This window comes from Taudactylus pleione, unplaced genomic scaffold (genome assembly GCF_031769625.1).
Source record: "Taudactylus pleione unplaced genomic scaffold, aTauple2 ptg000318l, whole genome shotgun sequence".
NCBI classification, from domain to species: domain Eukaryota; kingdom Metazoa; phylum Chordata; class Amphibia; order Anura; family Myobatrachidae; genus Taudactylus; species Taudactylus pleione.
This window is the reverse complement of record NW_028284719.1, coordinates 2,732,831-2,756,936: the sequence shown is the minus strand read 5'-3', so window position 1 is coordinate 2,756,936 and position 24,106 is coordinate 2,732,831. Positions and strand designations below refer to the sequence as shown.

At 37.3% G+C, this 24,106-nt stretch overlaps 1 protein-coding gene across 1 annotated transcript; it reads right to left on the bottom strand.

The window, feature by feature from the left end:
* Nucleotides 1-1,479: 1,479 nt before the first annotated feature.
* LOC148509648 (indolethylamine N-methyltransferase-like) lies at nt 1,480-23,689 on the bottom strand. Its single transcript, XM_088442927.1, has 4 exons — nt 23,617-23,689; nt 7,054-7,248; nt 3,821-4,028; nt 1,480-1,903 (listed from the first exon to the last, which is right to left on the bottom strand). Exons 1-4 carry the CDS (start codon nt 23,687-23,689, stop codon nt 1,480-1,482), a joined length of 900 nt encoding a protein of 299 aa, XP_088299053.1.
* Nucleotides 23,690-24,106: the final 417 nt, after the last annotated feature.

Below are 24,106 nucleotides of genomic sequence, written 5' to 3'. Positions count from 1 at the left end.
AGAATATTGATGTAGACAGTTATATTTCTAATAACTAATATCATTGTTGAAAGTTCTATTTGTAACAACTAATATCGATTTAGAAAAGTTCTATTTGTAATAATTAACAAATAAAAATAAAATTGCAAATCCTAAAATGGCCTCCATGTACAGCTATTTTGTTCTGACATATGTTTCAGAAAAGCAATGCAAGTGTGGAGATGACGATGACTTATAGCTAGCATCCAAATATCCAAATTAGCTTGGTAAGTTGCATTGCATGTAATTACTGAACAATGATGACCGCTAGGTGAAGCCAAGGCCACCAAGATGGAGGATGAATCCAATCAAGTTCTGGTTATTCCACTATAATGATTAATGTTTAAAGTAATGTCATGTTTATGTAAATTAATAGAGATAAAGAAAAGTATAACTATTTTTTACTAAACGCTGTTAGAAAGGGCTGGGGATTGAAGTTCTAGGATGACATGCTGCTGCACGTAACTATAAATGTTACCTTTGTATTATCTTGTATTTGTACTTTACTTGTATTCTGTTCAAGAATTGCTAAGTATAAGGACCAGTTTTATTATCTAATTCTTTAGTGGACTTTAAATAATTTAAACAATATTTATTTTTTACTATTTATTTAAAAGTCGGTTATAATCTGACCATCATATGAATGATTTGTTTAATCAGCCTTCACGGGATCTGAATGTGTGATAAGAGTCTGAATTCAAGTATTACTTTTGGTTAACACTTAAGGAGGAATAGGTAGTTCAAAGTCCCAAGTGAAAAGATAAAAGTATAAGGCCTTAGACAGCAGTGTTGGAAACATGTGTGAGACAATAAGGTGGTTAACAGGATGTACATGTTTTAAGTTTGACAAAGAAAAAAGTTCTTATCAAATAGGGAACTTATCACTTTCATTTCCTTATATTTTTCTCTATATTCTCTTTTCTTCTTGTTTTGCACTCATTCTATTTTTTTATTTTCCTTTTAGTCTCTTTCTGTCTCCTATTATTATATCTCCATTTTCTTGGGCATATCTGACCATCTACTGATAAGTACAGTAAAGGACAAGTTAAAACAACAAAAGTAAACCTCTGACTTATTTGAGTTTTGCACATTTATAAGTAAATACATTATCTCCCATTGAGTCAGGAATCATATCTAAATATAGACTAAAACCATTTTATGGTAGTGCATTGCCTTAAACAACATTAGATATCAGTATTTATTATCTCTTTTCTCATTAGTATAACCTCATTATACTACTCATCAGTGTTATTTTTCTGATGGCACTTACTGTAAATAATGACTTAACTAAAAATTACTATCTTATATAAACTTTATGTCACATGATAAGAGTTGTACATAATGTATGATTTAGAAAATGGCTGAGGGCTATATAAGATAAGAATAATTAAGGTAGATCATTACCTATTGAGAAGCTTTTGAAGGAATCATCCATCCAGCCAATGTCCACTACTCAGACATCTAAGTATTCCCTTTGACAGCAGTAAGGACCATCATTTGCTTATAATCACTTATTTCACTCTCTACTTTTCTGTCAAGTATCTCACAGGAACCAATTACAAATCCTTCATCAGTGAGGGTTTTTTTTACAAAAATGTCATCATAATTAAATGCATGAAGGCGATCATTACCAGCAGTGTAATATGTAATATTTAAACACCCAATTACAATTAAGTGTCCTCCAGGCTTGAGTAGCATTGACATCTTCCTCAAGTTTCTTATGTAATCTTGTTGGTCCTGATTAACCACATCCAGCACCCCTGCTGTGATCAGACAGTCGGCTTGTGGTAACACCACCGGATCCGTGAGATTATTTTTGCTGGAGTCAAATTTCACAATGTGTTTAATTGTTTCCTTTACCTTTTCCTGTTCTTGTTGATGGTCACTAAAAACATATGAAACATTATATTATATAATGAGGAGCTAGTGCACTTCATGTGTTGGAGAAAATATGAAACCCCCTAGGTAGTTTCAGGTTAGGGGTCAGTTGTAGGGAACTCTAGGTTTAATTGTTGGTGAATTTATGCAGCCCATAAGTATAGCTAGAGTGTGTTTTTTGGTGGTTAGGGTGTTTATAATTACAGTATGTGTCAGGCAGGACTCTGCTCCTTTTCCTCTTTGTTTAGGCTTTACAGATTAGTGACAATATTTTTTAGGTATAATGATGTTGCTAGGCCCATGGTTCTTGGCGTGTAAGATGTGCCTTATAATGCTCTTCTTCAGTGGGGTCTGTGACTCCATGCTGTCTGCAGGCCCAGAGTCACATGACCAGCCATATCCTACTCCTTCTTATGATAGTGGACACAGAAGGAATGTAGTCAGGTTACCAGAGGCCAACAGTGAAAGCCCAACCTGGTATTAAAGAGAGGCAACAAAATCCTGACACCTATCTTCAGTCCCATGCCAAAATCCCATCAGCTGGCATCCTGAAAGTAGGTTAAGCTGGGTTTTTTAGCTTGTAGACTTGGGGGTGGGTGGGTTAGGTATAGGGACCCCCAGCAGAAATTAGGTTTAGGCACCACCCAGGGAGGGTTAGGTTTAAGCTAGGGGAAGGGGGGTTAGGTTTAGGCACCTCTGGGGGAAATTAGGGTTAGGCACCCCCCATGGAGGGTTAGGTCTATGGTGCAGAAAGGGGGGGTTAGGGACCACTGGAGAAATTTAGGTTTAGATACCTCTAGGGGAGGGTTTGGGTTAGCGGAGGGAGAGGGGAAAGTTAGTGTACTTACCTGCCCCAGTCAGGATCTCCATCCTTTGGTCTATCAGCATCGGTATTTCATCTGGCAGCTATATAGCCACCAGCATTACATACCAATTCCCACGGAAGTCCCTCAGGCTACTGTGTAAGGTGTCAGATGGCCCTGTATCTTCTTCAGACTTTGAAGCAATAGTACCAGATACCAGCTGGGACTCCTGTGAAGGTAAGTTGTCCAGAACACAGGGACTCCATGGGGATTCTGATAGTTCTGGATTGCATTGGCTATCTTCCCATTTGCCATCGCCACCCCAGGTTGCTCTGTGATCCAATGGTGGTGGGCAGAGCTTGCAGCCTGCTGAAGTTCCCAGCCCCTCCACTTCTGAGATAGCAGGCCTTGCAGGTACTTTCTCTCAGGACCCTATTCTTATTTGTGCTGTGTCCATTCTTTCATTGTAAGTGGTGGCACTCACCCCGTTGATTGTGGTGCACGCAGCTGGGGGGGTCACTGGTGGATGGATCATGCCTGCCAGCTAATCATAGGGATGTTAGGTCAAAGCTGTCTTCTCTAGTTGCTTAGCTGTCCTCAATTTGTGGTGTTACACTTGCCTCTCCACCTGTCTTTCAGGCTACTGTCCCTCCTATTTTATGGGTGACCTCTAGTGGCCCTACTGTAGTGTTGTCTTCCCCCTCCTCTTCTTCTGCATTGGTGGGAAAGAATGGTAGTACAGTGCATTGCTTGCTTCCATGCCATCTGGGTACACTGCCCATCAATACATTTTTCAGGCTTACATTACCTCATGGGGTAAGCAGCAATGGCTTTCTGACCAGACCATTCTATTGTGGTACTGTAGAAATGTGTTACCTAACACTTGCAAGTGAGAAGGGCAATTTGTCCTTGTTGGTGTCAGATGGGTTTTTCACTGATTAGCTCCCTTTCTCTCTTTGCCACCATAAGTTTTTTATTTATATTTTAAATAAAATGTTGAAATAATTTGAATTTCAAGTATCTATGTATATTTAAGGGTCATTGGAGAATTGTATGTTTGTTATGATTTATAAAAATGGACTCATCTTTTATATTCTTATATGTTTACAATCTTATTTTACCTGATGCCTTTCAGCTCAGTAACAATCTTTGATGCATGACTCCAATCAAAATCCCCAGTACGGGTGTTCACCCATTTGTTGAGTTCCATAATACATGAGTCTCTTAATTTTACTATAATGATCTCTTTAAAAAATTCACTGATAACAAAAATATGATGAACCATGGATCCTAAACTGATGTCAATCAAAGTTTCTCCTTTTATATGACCTGCAGGAAAGATGCAGATAAGCAGAAAATCAACATTCTATAATGTCACAATAAGTTAGCAACAAAGAAGGATTATGTTAGTCCCACCATTGGTCACATACTGATACAGATTTCATGGTGTATGTTTAATGGCATAATAATGGGTGCCTTCATCTATTTCAATAAAAAAAAATACTAGCAATCTGAGAGTTAGTAACTGATTCTAAGGTTGGAGCAAGTAAAGCCGGCCATACACGGTGTGATCTGCATACAATTCGATCTCCTAAGCTGTCATCCATGAGCTCTCTCCAGCAGCTGAAGAGAATGATGTGCAGCAAAAACTGCACATTGGTCACCCAATCTATCATCCACGATCTAATGATTTGCATCATCATTAGATCGAGTGTGATATGACACAGATGCATGTAGCACAGTCCAGGGAGATCTGTGCAACATGCATCTGTGTCATTGACACAGAGCATGGATGGGTCAGTGAGACCTGTCTGTGCTGCTGTCATAACAAAAAAATGTGTAAAAAGTAAAAAAAAAGAGAATAAAATGGCATGCCCCCACCCAAAAGTGCAACCAGTTCTGAGCTTTTAGTAATCTAGTGCTGGGTGTGCCTAAGTACAGGGAACAAACCACATAGGGTTCCCCTGTACTTGAGCACAACCATCACCAGACTAGTCAGAACCAGCCCTGGTTGCCAAAATTTGGGAGACAAACGATGTAGGGGTCTCCCATACTTTGTGCAACCAGCAAGGCGCTCTGATCTGGTCCTGGTACTGGAAATAAAGGGGAAAAATGACTAGGGTCCCCTGTATTATCCAGAACCAGCACCAGACTTTTTGTAGTGGGGGGCTAATGCCACAGCCAGGGGTGCCCTTTCACCGGGCCCCCCAGCAAAAGCATTAACCCTTACTGCTAGTCATCCGAGGCTGGGGATCCCTGGGGAGCTGGGAATCCCCAATAAAGGGGTCTGCCTTTCCAGGGCACCACATGCTCAGGCTGGCAGCCCAGGGCCATCCCTGGCACCTCTGGGGTGGTGGGTGCAAGATGGATTATCTAGTGTAGTGCATTTTAAATAGTTAAAAATATTGTTTTTTGCTGTGGAACTACAGGTCCCAGCAAGCCTCCCCCACTGTAGATTATCCATATGGTACCTGTGAAATAAATCCATACTAACCATCTCCTATGCAAAGTTCGGCTCCTCTTTGGTCCAAAGTAGGCATCCAGGGTCTTGGCAAAATAAAAAAATGGAAAGAGAGGACCCACGTACTTAAGTACAGTTCTATAAGAACGGTACTTCCTGAATGAGAGCTTAATGGCGGGATATCAGCATGGAAACCCAGCCGCTAAGCGTTAGTTGGCTGAGAGAGGCGAGCCCTCTGTTTCTCAGCCAATGAACGGTTCCCACCATTGAAGTCAATGGTGAGAACAGCAAAGGTAACTCAAGGTTAAATTTTTAGTCAAATCAACATCTGTTTTTGCTGTCAAAATTACACATTTACTAAGATTCAATTTTAAATTCTATTTCAAAATTGAATTTGATGTGTGCCAATTTTGAATAGTGGTCTCTTGTTAGGTTTTGGATGTCCATTTCAAAATCTAAGAAACCTATCTACTGTATATAGTCCAATAAATCAAATGAAATAGAATAAAAAAATCGACAAACACTTCCGTATGTATTCCTATTGGACAAGACATATCACATGCAAGAAGCTGCTGTGTTTCCTTTAATTCTAGTTTGCATACAGGACCCATTATGTGCATGTGTAGTAAATCCTGCATGGTCACACGCAGTGCCGCCTAAGCCACAGCCTGTCACTGTTTGGAGGCTGCTAACCTAAAGATGCAGCAGCAATGTGCGGTGCGCCATTCTCTGAATGAGACCCATAATTCATACATCCACAGTGAACCATATGTTTTGTTCCTATTTTATTAGAGATGTGAGCAAATTCTCAAGTGTTTCTTGATTTCTATTAAAATTGAAAATCATATAAAATTATTTCATTTGGACCTGTCACATAGAGCCTTTGCAGTATTATTAATATCTGGCTTGATTCCTTGACAGATGCTATGATGATTGCAGCTGTGATTGTGCAAGTTGAGGATGCACAAAAATATTTAGAAAACCCAGCAGCCATGAAAAATACAGACACACCCAACAGTGCAATTGCAAAGGCATAAACATTCCCAGCACATGCACATCCTTTGATAATCATCAGCTCCATTAAATCAATGGCCATGCAGCATGGAAACCTGAACAGAGAAGCCAGGGACACACTGCTTGAGTACAGGTTTGCAGGCCCAGCTAGCAACATGCCAAAAAAACAGCCATAACATGTCTGCATATTTGCCACCACTCACACGTCAATGGCCAGAAATGCTGCCTGACTGGTAATATCACTCTACGTAAAGGTCAGTGCTGGGAGCAGCATCACTATTAGACTTTGGTGCATGTCCAGTGTGAATAATATGCATGCACAAATTAAGTATAATTGCTCAATTACAAAAATAGCAGCATAGCATCAATCATCTCTACTTTTGTAGGCATCATAATGAAGATGAATGTTGTTTAGAAACTAAAATTGCCTGGCTGCTATTTGTCTATTAATTTGGGGATTTTCTGTTGGATTCTTTGTTTTCTTTTCAATTCAAATGTTAGTAAATCAGTCTATTCTATATTCATCTATGTACTGTGAAATTACAGCTGTTTTGCCAATATTCTATTTTGAATGGGATAAGGTTTTCTATTCAAATTTACATTAAATTTTGCCTTTAGTAAATCTCTGATATGCAAAATTGAATGACAAATGAATACACATACACCAAATATCCAAAATCAAACTTTTGTAAATATAAACCCTACATGTGAAACTGACGTCTATAGTTAATCTCTCTCTGTGAGCAGGAAACCTGTCACCTGTTCCCATTATGCACAGCAGAGGAACAATGTAGTAATCCCATATATTTGCTGTTACTGAGAATACCTATTTTCTATACTGTATCTGGGGCAACAATACTGTATATCCTGAATACAAACCTGTTACTAGTGCGCTGTGCAGCTTCTCCATAAGAAACACCACTGCCTCATCTCTGAATTCACTTTCTGAATCAAAGTAACATTGTAGGAAGTCCCTGGAATCCATCCCATGCACATTGTAAAGCTTCAGATTGGGTCTGTCTTCCAATCTCTTGTCTTCTGTCACACAGGAGGGGATGAGTCTCTGATCTTTATCTGTAGCCTTTTAGTGATATGTATGGCTATTCTCTTTATATGCAACAGGAGCCTATAGTTATTTACTTTCATAGAAATGTTCTCATACACAGATGACTATAAATGTATACATGTATCACTATATGCAGAGATCATATGACTATTAATGATGATTAAATATTTGACTGAACCAGGTGATAATGTCACAATGGTGCAATGTGATATGAATCATCAATATTTTGTAAGGACCCATTAGATATTTGTCTTTAAATTAAAATATCAGAATCTTGTTGGTTACTGCACTTTTTTCTACTATTATTATATTTTGTTTACAAGACCTCATAAATTTTCTGTAGTCCCTGTGAACCAGTTTTTTTTTAAATGTCACTTACTGTAGTTTTGCCAAATTGGTTATGGATGAGAAATAGCAAATATAGTATAAGGAGATGGTTCCTTTCTTAAAATTACTGCAATGTGTTATGATCTGACCAGGATATTTCCTACCATAAAGGTACAGAGAGAACAAGTGTAATTATTTCCACAGTCACTGTCATGTCTATTGATCAGGTCATGTTGGTGGTGTAGTGTCCTATGTCTGTATAGATTATAACAAGATTTGTATATGTTCATATCCAGTGGCCAGGTCATGTAGTGTCCTATGTCTGTATAGAGTATAATAGAAGATTATTTTGATCATGTCCAGTGGTCAGGTCATGTTGTTGACGAATTGTCCTATGTCTCTATAGAGTGTAATAGATGTGTATTATAGTCATGTACAGTGGTCAGGTCATTTTGGAAGTATAGTGTCTTATGTCTGTATAAAGTGTAATAGAAATGTATTATGGTCATGTCCAATAATGGTCAAGTTGAAGATATAGTGTCCTATGTCTGTATAAAATGCAATAGAATTATATTATGATCAAGTACAGTGGTCAGGACATGTTGGGGGTGTAGTGTCCTATGTCTGTATACAGTGTAACATAAGAGTACTATGGTCATGTCCAGTGGTCAGATCATGTTATTGATGAATTGTACTATGTCTGTATAGAGTGTAGTAGATGTCAATTATGGTCATGTACACTGGTCAGGTCATGTTGAGGGTGTAGTTTACTATGTCTGTATAGAGTGTAATAGAATTGTATTATGGTCATGTCCAGTAAGCAGGTCATGTTGAAAATATATTGTCCTATGTCTGTATAAAATGAAATAGAATTGTATTATGATCAAGTACAGTAGTCATGTCATGTTGGAGGTGTAGTGTTCTATGTCTTTATACAGTGTAAAATATAATTGTATTATGGTCAGGTCATGTCGGGGGTGTAGTGTCTTATGTCTGCATACAGTGTAATATAATTGGATCATGGTCATGTACAGTGGTCAGGTCATGTTGGGGGTGTAGTGACTTATGTAAGCATACAGTGGAATATAATTGGATTATGGTCATGTCCAGTGATCAGGTCATGTTGGGGGTGTAGTGTCCTATGTCTGTGTAGGGTGTAATAGATGTATTATGGTCATGTCCAATGGTCAGGTCATGTTGAAGATGTTGTGTCCTATGTCTGTGTAGAGTGTAATAGATGTGCATTATGGTCATGTACAGTGGTCAGGTCATGTTGAGGGTGACGTGTATTATGTCTGCATAGAGTGTAATATATGTGTAGTATGGTCATGTACAGTGGTCAGGTCATGTTGGGGGTGTAGTGTACTATGTCTGTAGAGAGTGTAATAGAATTGTATTATGATCATGTCCAGAGCTGGATCTAGTTGATGGTTTAATGTCCTATGTCTATTTAGGATGTAATATAAAAATGATGGTCATGTCTGCTGGTCAGGTTGTGTGGAATGCATAGTGTCCTATGTCTGTATACAGTGTAATAGATGTGTATTATGATCATATCAAGTGGTCAGGTCATGTTGGTTGTGTCTGTATAGTGTATAAAAAAAACTTGATAATATTCACATCCAGTGAACAGGTCATGTTGGTTATACTTATAGTTTACCCCTTTACCATCTTATGTATGTATGTAAGCCAATTTGTATCAGCTAAATCACTTACTCCTAATTGATTTCTATGCTTGGGGAAGGCAATAACCAATATAAATATCATGTTTAATATGTTATAACTACTATGGAAGGAAGCAGATCAAATGTTGTGTTCAAATTATCTTTGCAAATATTTACAATACATATTTCTAAATTTCTTTTATCATATGTCATTCAAATCTGATTGCTGGTCTTCTGCAATGTGCTGGGGGAACTTTTATGCTTTTTTTCTTCTCTAAATTTCTGAGGGACAGTGTAGGGCTTGTCAGAATGGAAGACATTGCTGCATCTAACCAGTTTAACATATATTACAGTAATTGGAACTAACATTCCCTGTTTTTACATACAATTTTGTTTGGAATGTGCTAGGTGAATAAATAGCTTCTGTGAGATACTGTACAGGGCAACATTTACTAAGCTGCGATTTTGGTGTCATTTAAATTGGTGTAGATTTCTATTTCTGGATTACATGATTTACTAAAGGCAAGTTTTGATGACTAGCTTGAAACCCCCGTCAATCCCTGGCAGTTTCTAAATGAGAACCCTCTGTGGCTTGTTGTATTTGGCAGTGATTTCTATTCTATTTCACTGTGTTTTCTATTAAAACCACTGCAAATTTTAATCTATTCATATTGACTTAATATTGTTTTATAGAAATGACATTCAATTGATATTATAGAAACAGACCACTGAGAAATAGAATCTATCCTATTCAAAGTCATTCATTTGTACTACTTTATTTGTTATAGAAAGCAACAATCTTTTATTTTATCATAAAAACAGACCACAGTGGTTTAAATGCTTTTCCATTCATATTGATGTAATGCTGCTTTTGCAGAAACAGCATTCACCTGACATGGTAGACACAGACAGTCGGCTCCTGTCACTTTGTGAGTCTGTGAGGAGTGTAAGTGGAGTAGGAGAAAGTTGTAGGAAAGTCTAAGGAGAAAGATATATAGTGATTGCTAATTGTTGTGATATTTTTTTATTTATTAGATTTTGTTTTTTTTGTTCTGTATATGTCTATTTGAGATTTGTTTTACATTGAGTCAGTTTTTTAAAGTCCTGTGTGTTTTATTTTGTGTGAGTGCAGTGTGATTGTGTGTTTGTGTCATTTTTTTGTTTTATATTTTTATTTGTTTTTGTATATCATTTAAATACCAGTCATATCTAGTTAGCAACAACATAATCTTCTATACTCCAATTGTATAATATTCCTGTCAAAATTGCCTGTTAAAATCAATTCATTTACCTGCTGTTTCAGCAAACATGTATGTCTAAGTCAGTTAATTATTTGGGCGGGTTTGCTGCCAATATTATGGTGGTCTTCAAACCCCCTGCATGATAAATCAGGTGTTTATCTGCTATTTTATTCTTTATATTGTTTAAAACATCAATGGTGCTTTGATATTCAATTCTGTTATATTCTGTTCTAAAGTGTGCTTTAGCAGTGGTTTTGGCATTAGTAAATCTGTGGATAGCAAAACTACCTGCAAACTGCTACCAAACCTCTGGGGTTTAGAACGCTCTGCTTAGTAAATTCAATGTATGTAACCAATGCAGGGAATGACAGTGCAGAGCTGCAGACAATGAACATTTAGTGAGGAAGATCAGCCTGCAGATGGTTTTAAAATGGATTGCAGTGGCAAGAGTCTGTTTTGGGGAAGACCAGTAAGGATTAAGTGGATAAAGAGGAAGCTTAGATACTTCATCAACTAATAAAGATGCCTTTCATAACACCAGGGTCAACCAGAGTTAGGCCCCAAAGTGAAAAGGTGAAATAAATATTTTAAATAGGGTGAAAAGTGCAAAATCACTAATATTTGGGTGCTCAATAAATTGGGGATCAGGGGCATATAAATAATGAATGCAAGGTGTGTGGCGCACATGGGCCACTGGCTACCTCTGTATTATAATTGTATTTCACTCATGTAATTTTACCTGCTGCTCTCTATCTGTTTATGTACTTTTAATTGGACCAGTGATAGCACGATCATAATTGTTTGTGAAAAATGTTTGATCATCGAAAAAGAAGACAATTATATATTGAGGATGTGTTTAATACAAACAAAAATGAGATATCTGTTATAGATGTTAATTGAGAAAATACCATAACTAGAGAAGTTATTTTTAAAAGAAGAAAAAACATGATGGGAGATGGTATCCCTTGAAAAGTATTTAGCTGGAGGGATGACCCCAAGAGGCCTCAGACTAAATAAGTTACCATCTTTTGATACTGAAACTCAGGAATTTAAAAATGCTTGATTTAATATTCTATACTCATGTTCCTTTTCTCTTATGGAACTTATCATCAGATAAAAGAAGAAAGATTTGGATAACCTAGAAGAAGAAATAGAAACATATCAGACTTTAGTATAACCATTCTCAAATACTGAATATTTTAGAAAGATAGCAACTGAGATCTGTCACTGAGTAGAGAAAAATTAAATGACATTAGGATAAAAAAAAACAAAAGAAATACACACAGGATAAAAATGATTATAATGAGGGGATACAGCACAATGTCACCAAGAAGGAATAGAAGTTTCAACAACGACATGAGACATTGAAGGATAATTCCTATAAATATGAAAAATTTAAAGAACAGTATAGGTTCAAATCCGGCCCTTATAGATAAGGCTCTTCCCAGAAGTATAAAGATGTTCCCCAATACAATACACATGGGACATCAAGATATAGATTCCCTACATTATGGAGCTCCTTGGAAAAAAGACATTCAAAACTTCCACAGGTGGAGGGAAAATATAGAGGAGAGAATCAACTAGTTATATAAGACATCCACCAATATGGAATACTAATAGAAAAAGAGAAAATAAATTAATGAGGATTGTGGAGTTTTCTGTTCTAGGGAAGATCCTCAGGTCCCTGGGGACTCCATTGAGAGGACATGTCCACAACCCTCTACCATGGAGAATCCTTTTTAGGGAAAGGATCAACCCAAACAAAACCACCAAATCTGAGAAACATAAGAAAAGGGGCAAACGCGGTGGCACAATAAAACAATATAATAGTAGATGAAGGAAGATCCTTAGGAATAAACCACCCAATCTCATATAGAAGTTACAAACAATGAGTTACCTTTAGAGAAATAAGGGAAAATGAAAATTTACAATTTAAGTAAATATATCCTTAATACCTATGAACAAGAAATATTGGAAAAAGGTTCAAAGTTCTCTCTGAGCAATTGGGTGAAACAATTTGAGATTTTTGTGGATATACAAAAATGTTTCAAAAAACTGACATTAAAAAGTTTTTTGCTGATGTAGATAAAGTTAAATTAGACAATGGCGAGTCTGTTTTAGCGCCGGAAGGTACTGTATCGATATTTAAACAGAAATCAACCTTTAATCCTACCCACAAAAATAAGTGCTTTTGAGAAGCTAGTAAGAGAGGATCTCGACCATTTTGAAGTAAAGGGAAATAAAAAGGCTAATTTGACAACACAACAACATTTGGCAATATAATCATTAAAAGATAGTAAGGATATATTCGTGAAACTTGCTGATAAAAGGGAGGTGTGGTAATTCTAGATTTGAGCGATTACAAATTAGAGATAATAAGACAGTTGAGTGATTCAAAAACATATAAAAAACTGAGGGATAATTCAACAATGACAATAGAAAAGGATGTAGAAAAATTATTAACCCTCTATACCAGTGATTGCCAACCTTGGCCCTCTGCACACACTTTCAGTCCTGGTTTTAGTGATATCCATGCTTACGCACATATGGTTTAATCAAAACAACTCAGTAACTAATTAATGTACACATGTTGAAGTATGGCTAAACTTAAAACCTGGACTGTTAGTGTTCCTTAAGGACCGCGGATGGGAAATCCTGCTCTATACCAACAAAGGAGCCTTTAATGAAAAGAAAAACTTTATATGAAAATAGAAAAATACACCATCCCCATGCTACATATCGAGTATAGAAACACCACTAGGACACCCGATTATGGCAAGGACAAACTCTATTACATCAAATGTCCAAACAAAACAGAACACCTTGATAAAGACTGATATGGTTGAAACGCTTTGGTGAACAAGGGAAGGGAGCAGGTCAGATGTGGAGAGCTGTTTGGATGCACCAGTGGATGTGAAGGCATGTGCTTTGACCGGGATTGTCTCCTGTTTATCGCATGTGTTTGCTGGTGTACACATACACCCCTATATATGGTACGCCTCCTATACCCCTAGTGCTGGTGGATACTGTGTTTTTAGAGTTATTTTAAAAATTAAAAAGATTGTACTTCATTATATTTGGCAATCTTTTCTTTTCATGTACACTGGATATATACCTGGTGGCAACCCTTGTTGAAGAGGGGAAGAAATACATCTTATAAAAAGAAAGTCTTCATAGAAAACCAACAAGAGGGAATAATACTCTATATTGGCCTAGAAGGAAGCGCTGGAATTTATTTGTTTTGTTTGGACATTTGTGGGTGGACATAGAGTTTGTGATCTCTATTTGTATTGTTCTAGCTGCATTCAAAATTGAAGTACTTTTTATATATGTTTTTTAATCTATTACAGTTAATATTTTCCATTTTCTAGATCTTTTATCACAACCTATAGCTATTAAAACCAGATTGTATCTTAAAGACACTATCTCCGTTCTTCAATATCTCTCCTCTGTTAAGTGGGAACCAGGAAATTGGTTAATCATGGCAGATGTTACATTGCTAGATACATTCATTCAACATCAAAAATGTACAGAAGGAGTCAATTATGAAATAATAAAAAAAATTGTTTTTAGATGCTTTTTATCAATTCACAGGGACTGCAATGGGCACCACGCTGGCCACAACCTATGCCAACCTTTTTATGGTACACTGGGAGGATAGAGCATGGCTTTGGGGGCAGTCTGGTGTCCTGAGTATGATACATTGATGATGTATTTTTTATCTGGAAAGGCGATAGAGCTTCTTTGAACAGTTTCTATACACATTTAAATAGTAATTCTAATAATATAAATCTCACTTTTAATATAAGCGAACAAGAAGTCCACTTTTTATACCTCACCATTTCTATTGAAAATTATATCACTGGGACTAAAAATTACATTAAACCAACAGACGGCAACTCCTTTATAGATTATAAAAGTAACCACCACAGAAATTGTTTAGGTGGTATTCCAAAAGAGCAGTTTCACTGCATTAGAAGGAATTGCACGAAGATAGATGATTATCATGTACATTTTAAGCTTTTAAAAATCAGTTTATTGCAAAGGGATATGAGGAGGATCATGTTGAAAAAGCAAGATTTTTGGTTGGAACACCAGACAGAGAAGACATTTTGAAAGGGAAAAATAAAACTATACAACAGAAAGATCCAAGCTTGGAACTAGCCTTTATCACACATCATGGACAGTAAGGCAGTAGAGGGGTTAATCCATAAACACTGGAATATTCTTGACCATGACCCTACAATACAGACCCTTATAAAGGAAAAACCTCAATTTATATACCGAAAAGCTAGGAACTTAAAAGATCAACTAGTGAGAAGTTTGGTAACTAATCCTGTCCCTACAAAAATAATGTATTCTAAAGGCTCCTTCTGATGTGGTTCTTGCACAATGTGCAAACAATGTAAAAGCACTACTAATAAAATTACTGAATGTCTCTAATGGAACAACAGATAATATTCGGTACTTTATTATGTGCCATATGAAAAACTGCTTATATTTATTGGAGTGTCAATGTAAAAATCTGTATATTGGTAAAACAGGGAGAATGTTAAAAACCAGATTACACTGTAGAAATATCCAAAAAATTACTGGAAATGCATGTTTCACATCATTTTAAAGAAGGCCACTTGTGTCCAAAATGCATCAGTGGAGGAGGTATATGCCCAGTTAGTGATCATAGGATATCTTGTGCATTTGCCACCAAAACTCACTCATACGTGTGCCTTTCTTGGAAGGCTCCAAATGGTATGAAGTAACCCTGCTATTGTTATGTATATTTTGTAATAAACATTTTGTTAAACTTTTAACCACTGTGAGATATCTTTTCTCTATGTTTGCACATTTTGGAGATTGATATCCACACCTGGGGAAATCATTCCCCCCATCTAGGGGTACACCAAATCATTTGTTCAGTGATGATTTTAAGGTTGATGGTTTAGAGAAGAATAAAGATACCATTCAAGGAACAGCATTCACAAGTTTTAGGTGAGATCTTAATTTGGAGTTAAAACCTTTAAATCCAGATTGTGATACAAATTTATCAACAAACCTGTTTTTCATCTTTTGAGCATAAAAACAGATTCCAGCACTTGATAACCAACCAAAATTTGTATTCCAATGGGGGGCCCGCACCGCACACCCTTCACCCATACACCTACCTCTCCAGAGTACCATATCAGAGCTGGTGTCAGTAGTATAAAAATGCCTGGAAAATGGCCACGGTGGCTATTTTCCCATCATTTTGCATATGCGCAGTACAGGGAAAATGCTGCACATGCGCTATAGAAAAAAACCTGCACATGCGCTATAGAATCTGGGCACACTCTAGTGCCCAGAGTCTATCAGCGCAGCGCAGCACTCAGTGCACTGCTGGCCACTTGACTGAGAAGAGGGCGCCCATTATGGAGAATGCACATGGACCCCCACCTTTCTTGAAATGCCCCTGTTGGGGATATAACAAGCATAACTTTAAAATAGATATTATAAATCAAAATAAACCATATGGAAATGTAATACACTGAAATTGCTAAATGTGAAGGAGCTGCTAACTTACCAGATATATGGGCTCTCTAAAGCATTGAAAACATTCATAAAAATATATGGGGTAAATCGAATAGAGTCCGGGTTTTTTCAACGGGACAAACTCACGCCTTCTTGCATATTTAAAGGTCTGAGTTTGTATCACAACTTGGTAAATGTGATAGCCTGTGAACTTGTGAGTTTGAGGCTTTTACATTGTGCGAGTCCATGGGAGTTTTTTCATATGAAAACTAGGAACATGTAATGTGACTTTCAATACAAGGTCCGAGTTACACAGAAACATGCACATATCATACACAGAAACATGCACATATAAGTTAGATCGAAGCAAGTTTCAGTAGTAAGAAAATCGTAAAATGTTAAAAATATATATATATTTCTTTAAATGATGGGGGTTCCCTCTATGTGTATGGAGATTTAGGGGTACATTTACAAAAGGTCAGTTTTTTGGTTTTTGGTGATTTTGCAAACAGATTATTTACTAAAGGCAATACTGACAGCAAAATGACCAAAAACCCTACTTTAGAACATTGGATCAACTATCAATGTTTTAATATACACTATTATAGAACCTGCAGATTTACAGTACTAATAGTCAGTTTTGAACTGCCCAAAACCTCACAAAAAAAGGAAAACCTGCCCAAACTATAAGTTTGTGAGAAGCCCTGCAAAGTCCAGGGTTCATTAGGTTGTAAATCTTTGAAATAGTTAGTTATTAAAAATATGTGTGGGATCCCCCTCAAATCCATAACCACAGCCAGACCTCTCAGTCTGGGCTGTAATAGCAAAATATGGAAAAAACTGGCATGGGGTTCTGCCTAGTTTTCTATAACCTGTACAGAGCAGAACAAGTTGGTGGGGGGTTAATGCTGTCAAGGGAATAAATTGGGAAGTGCTGATTGGCTCAGAGAATAGAAGCACAGCTCTCAGCCAATAAGCTCCTCCCCAATTATTCCTATGATCTTATGTATGCTACTGACCTGTCAGTTTGTGTGTGCACTGTACACTACACTCTGCGTATTGGATGGGGCTTGCATTTTTGGTTTGTTATTTTTAGAAGACCATTCTATGACTACTTGGAATGAAAGGGAGACAATTCATGAATTTGGTAGCCCATGGCTAGTTGATCCTTGGGACAGGGAACTAACAATTTGAGGAATTCCAGCCCTGTAAAGGCCAGTTTGGGGCTGGTTAATGTTATGGAAGGGGCATCCCATGCTGAGTGTCTTCCAGCTGTGTCATTATGTCACTGGCTGCATCAGACCAGTGATGATTATAGAAAAACTGGGGGAACCCTATGTTTCCCCCTATATTTTCCAATACCAGTCCATGCTGAAAAGTCTGTGGCTGGTTTTGGATTTGGGGGGACCCCATGAATTTTTTTTTCTTAAATTGAACTTTTTAAGGCTTTCAACCTCACAAAGTATCAGTATGATATGTGCAATGCTTCAATTTGGATGGGTTTACTGTCCTTTTTTGACTACTATTTACTATTGGTTTTGAACTGAAAGTTTAAAACATTGGCATTTAGAACTGTATGAAATCGTCTGAAATGGGCATCAGGATTCAATTGAAGCTGAAACCTGATGGATGATAAATAGTCATTTTGTTTACAGCAATACAATGGCGATGTCCACGTGCTACCACCAGTTTAGGTTTTAAACCAAACATTAGTAAATTTTCCCCCTAAATTTGAGAGAGGCATGTCCAATCTCAAATCTAAATTGTAGTGCAAAAATAAAGCTATCCAGTTTTTGTGGACATTACCCTGCTTCCTCTAGGTAACCATGGGTCTGAAGCAATCACATATTTTTTATTTTTTTTTAGTTTGGATGTGATATCTCTCTTCCACTCTTTGTACATTATTCATTATTTCTTTTGATAAAGCAGAAACATACTTTGCTTAGTTATACAAGTGAAATTAATAATAAATTAACTTTAAGTATTAATTGAACTTGTATACATACAATCTAAACATTTACCAGTAGCATTTGTTTTCTTATAAGAAATGTTATTGCAAAATAATAGTAACTTTCTAGTCATTTTATTAGATTAATTAATACATAATAAAGTATCTAACATACTGTATATACTAAGATATGTTTTATGTGATTAATTATATTAGTAAACAGTAAAGAAATTATGGCTAAAAATGTGTTAATAAAATAATAGGTATTAGCAAAATGTATAAATAATGGAAACAAAAGATGCTTATACAGCTAATTTTTATTAAACATACCGTACAAGAATAAATTACCTTTAAGAATAAAGTAATTATGTTTATGATTTAGAATGTGACAGCAAAATAATGAGAAATATGAATACAGCACTTTTCAATAGAAAAAAAACGTAATATATTGTTTTTAGGAATTTTCACTAACCTTGGATTAGAATAAATATTAAGATGGAGATAAATCTGTTTTAAAGAAAAACCTTTCTATTTATGAAATGTTTATAAATTCAATGCAGAATATCGATGTAGAAAGTTCTATTTGTAATAACTAATATCATTGTAGAAGGTTCTATTTGTAAAAACTAATATCGATTTAAAAAAGTTCTATTTGTAATAATTAACAAATAAAAATAAAAGAGTAAATCCTAAAATGGCCTCCATGCACTTGCTAGTTTGTTCTGACATATGTTTTAGATAAAAAATGCACATGCACTCATTCTTTCCCCCACCCCCTCTCCCCATATTTTCTCTCTCAGGATTACATTGCATACTTTTGTATTTTGCGTGCTGGATATGATATGTCAAATATTGCATTCATATTTTGATTCTAGATTATGCATTTAGTATCTAGAAATGCTAAGGGCCTTAATTCTCCTCAGTAAAGGAGATTAGCATTAAAACACTTTCAGAGGTTGAAAGCCCATATAGCAGTGGTTCAAGAGACCCACTTTAAACAATCTGCCTCCCCTGCTTTCACCAATTATAAATTGCCCTATTGTTACACAGCTAATGGCCCTACTAAAAAGGCTGGAGTTGCTATCTTGATTTCTCAAAATTGCTCCTTTAAATTGACGGAACAAATTGCAGACCATCATGGGCGATATTTAATTCTGATAGGCTTGCTAGACGAGGACAAGGTCACTTTGGTTTCCATATATGTCCCTAATACTCGACAACTTTCTTTTTGCAGGAAGCTCATACATATCTTTGAACCCAGAGACCAAACTGACTATTCTGCAAACTCTATCTTTGTTTTAGGACACTAATAAGTTTGAAGATACTTCAGTGTTTAATGTTTGGTGCTCTTTAAAAGCAGTTGTTATGGGTTCTGCCATTCAGATGGCTGCTTGGCTTAAGCATTTAAATAAACAAAACTGGGACATGGTCGAAACAGAAGTGGCCAGATTAGAAGCTGCCCATAAGGTTGACCCCACTAACAAGAAGCTTTTTAATTAATTACTTAGCACAAGGGAAAAGGCTAATACTTTCTCATTGCAGGAGATTCAGCAGAACATTCCATGGCTCATCCAAACCTTCTATGTTCTTGGTAATAGGGCAGGCCGCTTGCTGGCATGTAAGCTGAGGGGATGTGGGCAAAGGAACAAATACAACACGTATACAATTTTAAAGGTGCCAAAGTTTCTGACCCAAAGGAGATTGCAAATACATTTGCAGAGTATTATGCAAAGCTATATAATTTAAAGAGAGATATTGACACGCCCCAACCAACCCTGGAGGCCATTGATGCCTTCCTCGGAGACTTAGATCTGCCCTCCTTGGGTCCTGAGGAGAGCTTGTTGTTGGACTCCCCTTGGTCATGAGAGGAAGTGGAGGCAGCAATAGACTCTTTACCTCTAGATAAGGCCCCTGGGCCAGATGGATACCCATCCTATTTTTATAAAACCTTCAAATCAGATCTTGCACTGTTTTGGCATCTGTGTTCAGTGAGGCATCCGTAAAAGGCTGGTTTCCTAAAAAAATGTTAGAGGCACAGATATTTGCTCTCCCTAAACCAGGCAAGGCTCCTACCTCGGTTCAAAATTATCACTCTATTGCCTTACTGAACACGGATGTGAAGCTATATGCTAAAATGGTTGCAAATCAACTGTGTCCTTTGTTACCTAGGTTGATCAATTAAGACCAGGTGGTATTCATTTTGGGCAGGAATGCCCCAGATAACACAAGATGGGCTATTTATATAATAGAGCACTGTAGATCTAGAAAGGAACCATTATTAGTTTTATCCCTAGATGCTGAAAAAGCATTCAACAGACTACATTGGGGTTACCTCCAGGCTGTTTTAAGAGATTTTGGTCTTGGGGGCAGTATGTTAGACTCTATTTTAGCTCTCTACTCCTCTCCTTCTGCCAAGATTTATGTGAATGACAGTCCGTCATGCAGTTTTGAAATTACTAATGGCATTTGCCAAGGTTGCCAGCTTTCCCCTCTGATGTTTGTGCTAGCGATTGAACCCTCAGCTGAGAGAATTAGAAGTAACTCTGAGATTCAAGGCCCTATAATTGGCATGGTCTCCCACAAGATAAGCCTTTTTGCAGATGACATCCTACTATGTATATTGAAACCAGAGAGTTCCCTTCTTATGCTGCACTCAGTTTTAGACAGTTATGCAAAGGTTTCATTTTATAAGCTGAACACCACTAAGACTGAAGCTCTTCCCTTTCAGATTCCCGAAGCCTTGCTCAGTAGATTACAGGCTACTTATAAATATGTTTGGCAGTCTAGGTCACTCAGATATTTGGGAGTACACATTGCAGGAGATAATGATATTATTGAGTGGAATTATGGTCCTTTACTTTCAACATTTACAAAACTAACTAAAGATTGGATGTTTTTTGAAATATCCTGGCTGGGATGAGTGGCTGCTGTTAAAATGGTCCGACTCCCAAAAATACTATATCTTTTTGTACCATCCCTCGCCTCCTTCCCAAATCACTATGTAATAAATTCTATAAAATAATTGGGGACTTTATCTGGAAGGGGATCAAACCAACTATTGCTAGAGGTACTCTCTCTCCCTAAAGATGAGGGAGGGGTAGCATTCCCTGACCTTGAAAAATATCAAATTGCCTGTTTGATTGATCAGGCTAGGGACTGGTTTGCAGTTGATTCATTTAAACCATGGGTAAGCATAGCAAGCAAGGCTGCGCAAACTTTTGCCCTTATGGATCTCTTTTGGTTTCCTATGCATGTCAAATTCCCTGGGCTTGATTTTTCTAAGGCAATTAAATGCACATTGTCTGCCTGGCATAAGATGTTATCCCACATGGAGGATGTACACTTGCCCTCTCCAGCTCTGTCTTTAAAGGCAATAGCGAATCTAATCCCCAATTTGAATCTTGTCTCATGGTGTGGGGGTGGTCTCTCCTTTCTAGGAGATATTTTTGATGAAGAAGGATTAACCTCATTTTCCCACCTCCAAGTAAGACATGCAATCCCCTTACAAGATTTTTATAAATACTTGCAACCCAGGCACTGGCTCCAATGCTATTTGCCTGTTCCACTCAGTAAACTGATGTTCCCGGCATATATTACATCTCATTTACAGTCCTCTAATCATAGGGGAGGCATATCAGGAAGGTATCGTTTCCAATTATTAGAAAGCAAAAAAGGGAAATTGGCATGTCAAGTTAATTGGGGAGGGATCTCTCTAGGTCGCTTTGCCTGATGAGTGGGAGTTTATACTTCACACATTTTAAAATTTCCTGGTGTATAAACCATTCCGAGATGTTTTTTAAATTGATTCACAGGGCGTATTTTACTCCAGAAAAACAGCACAAAATTTGGCCATCCATCTCCAAGTACTGTTGGAGGAACTGTGGAAATGTAGGGGATATATTCCACATATTTTGGTCCTGTCCTTATATTCAGCCACTGTGGACTGAAGTGTTTAATACAGGGGTCTTCAAACTTGGCCCTCTAGATGCTGTGGAACTACACATCCCAGCATGCACTGCACATAGTTTTAGCATGCTGTTATATCAAAAAGGTGGCAGTGCATGCTGGGATGTGTAGTTCCACAGCAGCTGGAGGGCCAAGTTTGAAGACCCCTGGTTTAATATGATCAGTAAAGTGATTGGGGGGACTGTCCATCTAGACCCATTAAGTGCTCTGTTTCCCTTTCCAGGGTCAACTGTCTAAAGGGGATAAATGTCACATGGGCCATATTTTAGTAGCCACTAAGGTGGCTATCACCCAGCTTTGGAGGACTGCATCTAGACCATGTCTAGTGACCATTAAAAATAAGATTCAACAGCATTTTATTTTTGAGACAGCGGATTGTAAATATTCCTCTTCGGCGTCTTCACCTCATATGTTTTGGCTCGGGTGGAGTGAGTATCTGGAGGATCAAGGGCATTCACCTATTCACAGTAATGTCATAGATCTTGGTGTACTGTGTTATCCTTCATGTGAGTCTACATTATGTATTTCCAGTGCGGTCTTTTCTTCTGTTTATTTTGAGATATTGATTATTATACTAATAGATATTGTAATTTAGGTCTATTGCCCTTCATTTGTGCTTTTTAATCCCTTGTCTGTCTAATTTCCCCCCTTTTTTTCTGTATCCTTATTTGTTTTTATTACCTTATTCAATAAAAATGATTGTTTAAAAAAAAAAAAAGAAATGCAATTGCAGAGATGATGATGATTTATGGATAGCATCCAAATATCCAAATTAGCTTGGTAAGTAGCATCCCATGTAATTACTGACCAATGATGACCACTAGGTGAAGCTAAGGCTACCAAGTTGAAGGATGCATCCAAACAAGTTCTGGACATTCCTCTATAATGATTCATATTTAAAAATAATGTCATGTTTATGTAAATTCGTAGAGATAGAGAAAAGTATAACAATTTTTTACTAAAAGCTGTTAGAAAAGGCTGGGGATTGAAGTTCTACTATGACATGTTGCTGCACATAACTATAAATGTTACCTTTGTATTATCTTGTATTTGTACTTTACTTGATTTCAGTTCAAGAATTGTAAAGTATAAGTACATGTTTTATTATCGAATTCTTTACTGGACATAAATAATTTAAACAATATTTACTATTTATTTAAAGGAGGAACAGGTAGTTCCAAGTCCCAAGTGAAAAGACAACAGTATTAGGCCTTAGACAGCAGTGTGGAAAACATGTGTGAGACAGTAAGGTGGTTAACAGTGGGATGCAGTCAGGAAGCCGATGGTCGAAATGCTGACCACTGGCTTCCCGGCTATCAAATCCCAGCAAGGTACTAATGAAATATGTTGAAATCCTGACGCCTGTCATTATACTTATGCTGGGAACCATATGCCCGGCATACCGAATGAAGGTAAGCCGAGTGCCGGTCACGGACAGCCACGGGGGGAGGGTTAGGTTAGTTACTCCCGGGGGGGGACTTTGGGTTAGGCACCCACCCGGGAGGGATAGGGTTAGGGTAGGGGAAGTGGGGTTATGGTTAGGCACCCCGGGGGAGGTTAGGTTTAGGCACACCCCTAAAAGAGACAGGTCTAGGCAGTGGGGATGGGGAGATTAGTTTTATGCACTTGTGGGGGGTTAGGGTTAGACACTGGGGGGAGGTTAGGGTTAGGCACCCCTAAGGGAGGGTTAGGGGGGAGAAGATAAGGGTTAGTCAGTGTACTTACCCATCTGGATGTAGATGCCTGCCAGTCTACTGCTTTCAGGATTTGAACCACCGGGCATAGGATCGGCGGTCATCCATACCGATCCCGTTAACAGGATGTACATGTTTTAATATTGATAAAGAAAAAAGTTCTTAACAAATAGGGAACTTATCACTTTAATTTCCTTATATTTTCCTCTGTATTTTCTCTTTTCTCTTTTTCTCACTCAGTTTTGCACTCTATTTTTTTTCTTTTCCTTTCAGACTCTTTCTGTCTCCTATTATATCTCCATTTTCTCATGTAGATCTGAAAATCTACTGGTTAGTACAGTAAATGCCAAGTTAAAACAATAAAAGTAAACCTCTGACTTGAGTTTTGCACATTTATATAGTAAGTAAATACATTATCTCTTATCAGGAGTCAGGAATATAGACTAAAACAATTTTATGGTGGTGCATTACCTTAAATAACAGATATCAGTTTTTATTAATTATCTCTTTTCTCAGTGGTC

Excerpts from the sequence above, each read along its gene's own strand:
- LOC148509648 (XM_088442927.1), bottom strand. The coding sequence starts at position 23,689 with ATGACCGCCGATCCTATGCCCGGTGGTTCAAATCCTGAAAGCAGTAGA. Across the intron at positions 4,029-7,053 it reads GCACAGCGCACTAGTAACAG|GTCATATAAAAGGAGAAACT; the intron begins GTTTGTATTCAG and ends TCTTTCCTGCAG. Across the intron at positions 1,904-3,820 it reads ACTGAGCTGAAAGGCATCAG|TGACCATCAACAAGAACAGG; the intron begins GTAAAATAAGAT and ends ATATGTTTTTAG.